This window comes from Pristis pectinata, chromosome 15 (genome assembly GCF_009764475.1).
Source record: "Pristis pectinata isolate sPriPec2 chromosome 15, sPriPec2.1.pri, whole genome shotgun sequence".
NCBI lineage: Eukaryota > Metazoa > Chordata > Chondrichthyes > Rhinopristiformes > Pristidae > Pristis > Pristis pectinata.
The window spans coordinates 22,505,623-22,507,575 of NC_067419.1; the positions used below are offsets into that span (position 1 = coordinate 22,505,623).

Genomic DNA, 1,953 nt, shown 5'->3' on the forward strand with positions numbered 1-1,953 from the left:
TTTTGGGCAGGTTCTCCTTCTATTTCCCATAAACACATTATAATAATCAACACACTCTTCATTTATAACAGACATTAGAAATTCATTGGACATACTTCAAATGTGCTTTCATCATAATACATATAATGTCTACTTGAACCATAACCTGGCATGTTGAACATATTACTTATATACATGTATAGATAAACATTATGAAAGTCACCTTCAACATGTATAAAGTGTTCATGGAGTTGCGTTTGTTGTTGATTTTATCTTGTTGCACCAATGTTTTTATACTGACACAAGAGAAGATGTTTGAAGGTTTTCTTGAAGGTAGTATTGCATAGTGCATAGCAGGCTGGGTTGATGGTACTGTTGATGTAACAGAGCCAGTATCCAATAGTCCAGACTGTGTTAGGGACACAGACTGAACAGAAGGTGTTAATGAGCACCATGACATTATATGGGGTCCAGGTGACGATAAATGCCAGCAGAATAGCCAGGATGGTCCTGGTCACCTTCTTCTCCCGAGTTACAGCTCCCTTCTTCTTCTTAGCAGGGGTCTTTGTCATTTTAATGATCTTGTGGGCTGCTGTGATCTCTCTGTCTTTACCGTTCTTGTTGCTATTACCTGGCACTATTTCAACTGTGGTGGCACAGTAGTCACTCTTTTGAGATTTAGTGACGACCTTTATGCAGGAGAGTTTGGAGCTGTCGATCCTAAAGCGGCTTTGTGTAGTGGAGACCTTTGTGCTCTCTTCAATCACTCCTTCCTCCTTCTGGATGGAAGGGACCACACTGAGGGAAGTGGAGTCATTGGAGACCTCCTTCTCCTCTCCTTGGCCACAATTATCTGTCATTATTTCACCAGCTGCCTTGCCATTTTGCACTTTGACATCCTGCAACCCATCAGGTGCACTTGAAATGTTGTTATTATTCGGTTTCATTATTTTGCCTCTCACTAGACTGGGAGAAACGGTGCCTTTGTTGGACTCTGGCTCCTTCTTATCCTTCTTTATCCGACTCTTGCTGGCACGAGATATGTGCACATACAAAATAGTCATGATAATAACCGGTAGATAGAAGGCTGCTATTGCAGTGCCAAAAGTGACAACTGGATTTGAGAAAAACTGTACATGGCACTCACCCTCATTAACTGTCCGCCCACCTACAATGAACTGCCAGAAGAGAATGGCAGGAGCCCACAGGATAAATGACAGCACCCAAGCAGCTGCGATCATCATCCCTGCCATCTTGGTCGTTCTCTTCACAGGGTAGCTGAGGGGCTTTGTCACACAGAAGTAGCGGTCAAAGCTGATGATAAGAAGGTTCATGACAGATGCATTACTGACAACATAATCTAGAGCCAGCCATAAATCGCACACCACTGGACCCATGGGCCAGTAGCCAATTACAATGTAAATGGTGTACAGGTTCATGGAGAACACCCCAATAATCAAATCAGCACAGGCTAAACTGAAAATAAAATAATTGTTAATTGTTTGTAACTGTCTGTTTACTTTGATAGAAACCATAACCAGAATGTTTCCAATAATGGTCACCAGACTCAATGATCCTGCCACAATCACAATGAAGATTACTTCAACTGTTTTGTAAGAACTCCCTCTTTCAATCTCCGTTAAGTTGCTGAGAGATGCATTTGTCTCTGTTGAGTTAGCCATCCTTTCCCTCTGAGTTAACACTGGCGTGGCCTAAATGTAGAAAATAAAAGGAAAAGAAGAAAATGATTAGCAAACAAGCTTTAAAAGATCTCTAATTGAAGTCCCACCAGCAAGAACACACAAGGCCATCTGTTGTAATAATCTTCAAGATTATTGCCGGGGGATTCATTTTTAATCAGGAATCACAGAGGTCACTTACTGTACAATTAATTATGAATTAATAGTTAACTACTTGTGCCTAACTGAATGAAGATGTTGATGCCTGACATTGCAAACATGTTTTCATTTCATT

At 41.0% G+C, this 1,953-nt stretch overlaps 1 protein-coding gene across 1 annotated transcript; it reads right to left on the reverse strand.

The window, feature by feature from the left end:
- Nucleotides 1-248: 248 nt before the first annotated feature.
- LOC127578423 (muscarinic acetylcholine receptor M2-like) lies at nucleotides 249-1,661 on the reverse strand. The gene has a single exon (XM_052030432.1). The coding sequence runs from the start codon at nucleotides 1,659-1,661 to the stop codon at nucleotides 249-251; it is 1,413 nt and encodes a 470-aa protein (XP_051886392.1).
- Nucleotides 1,662-1,953: the final 292 nt, after the last annotated feature.

Bases quoted from the DNA above. Each gene is read 5' to 3' on its own strand.
- LOC127578423 (XM_052030432.1), bottom strand. From the start codon at position 1,661: ATGGCTAACTCAACAGAGACAAATGCATCTCTCAGCAACTTAACGGAG.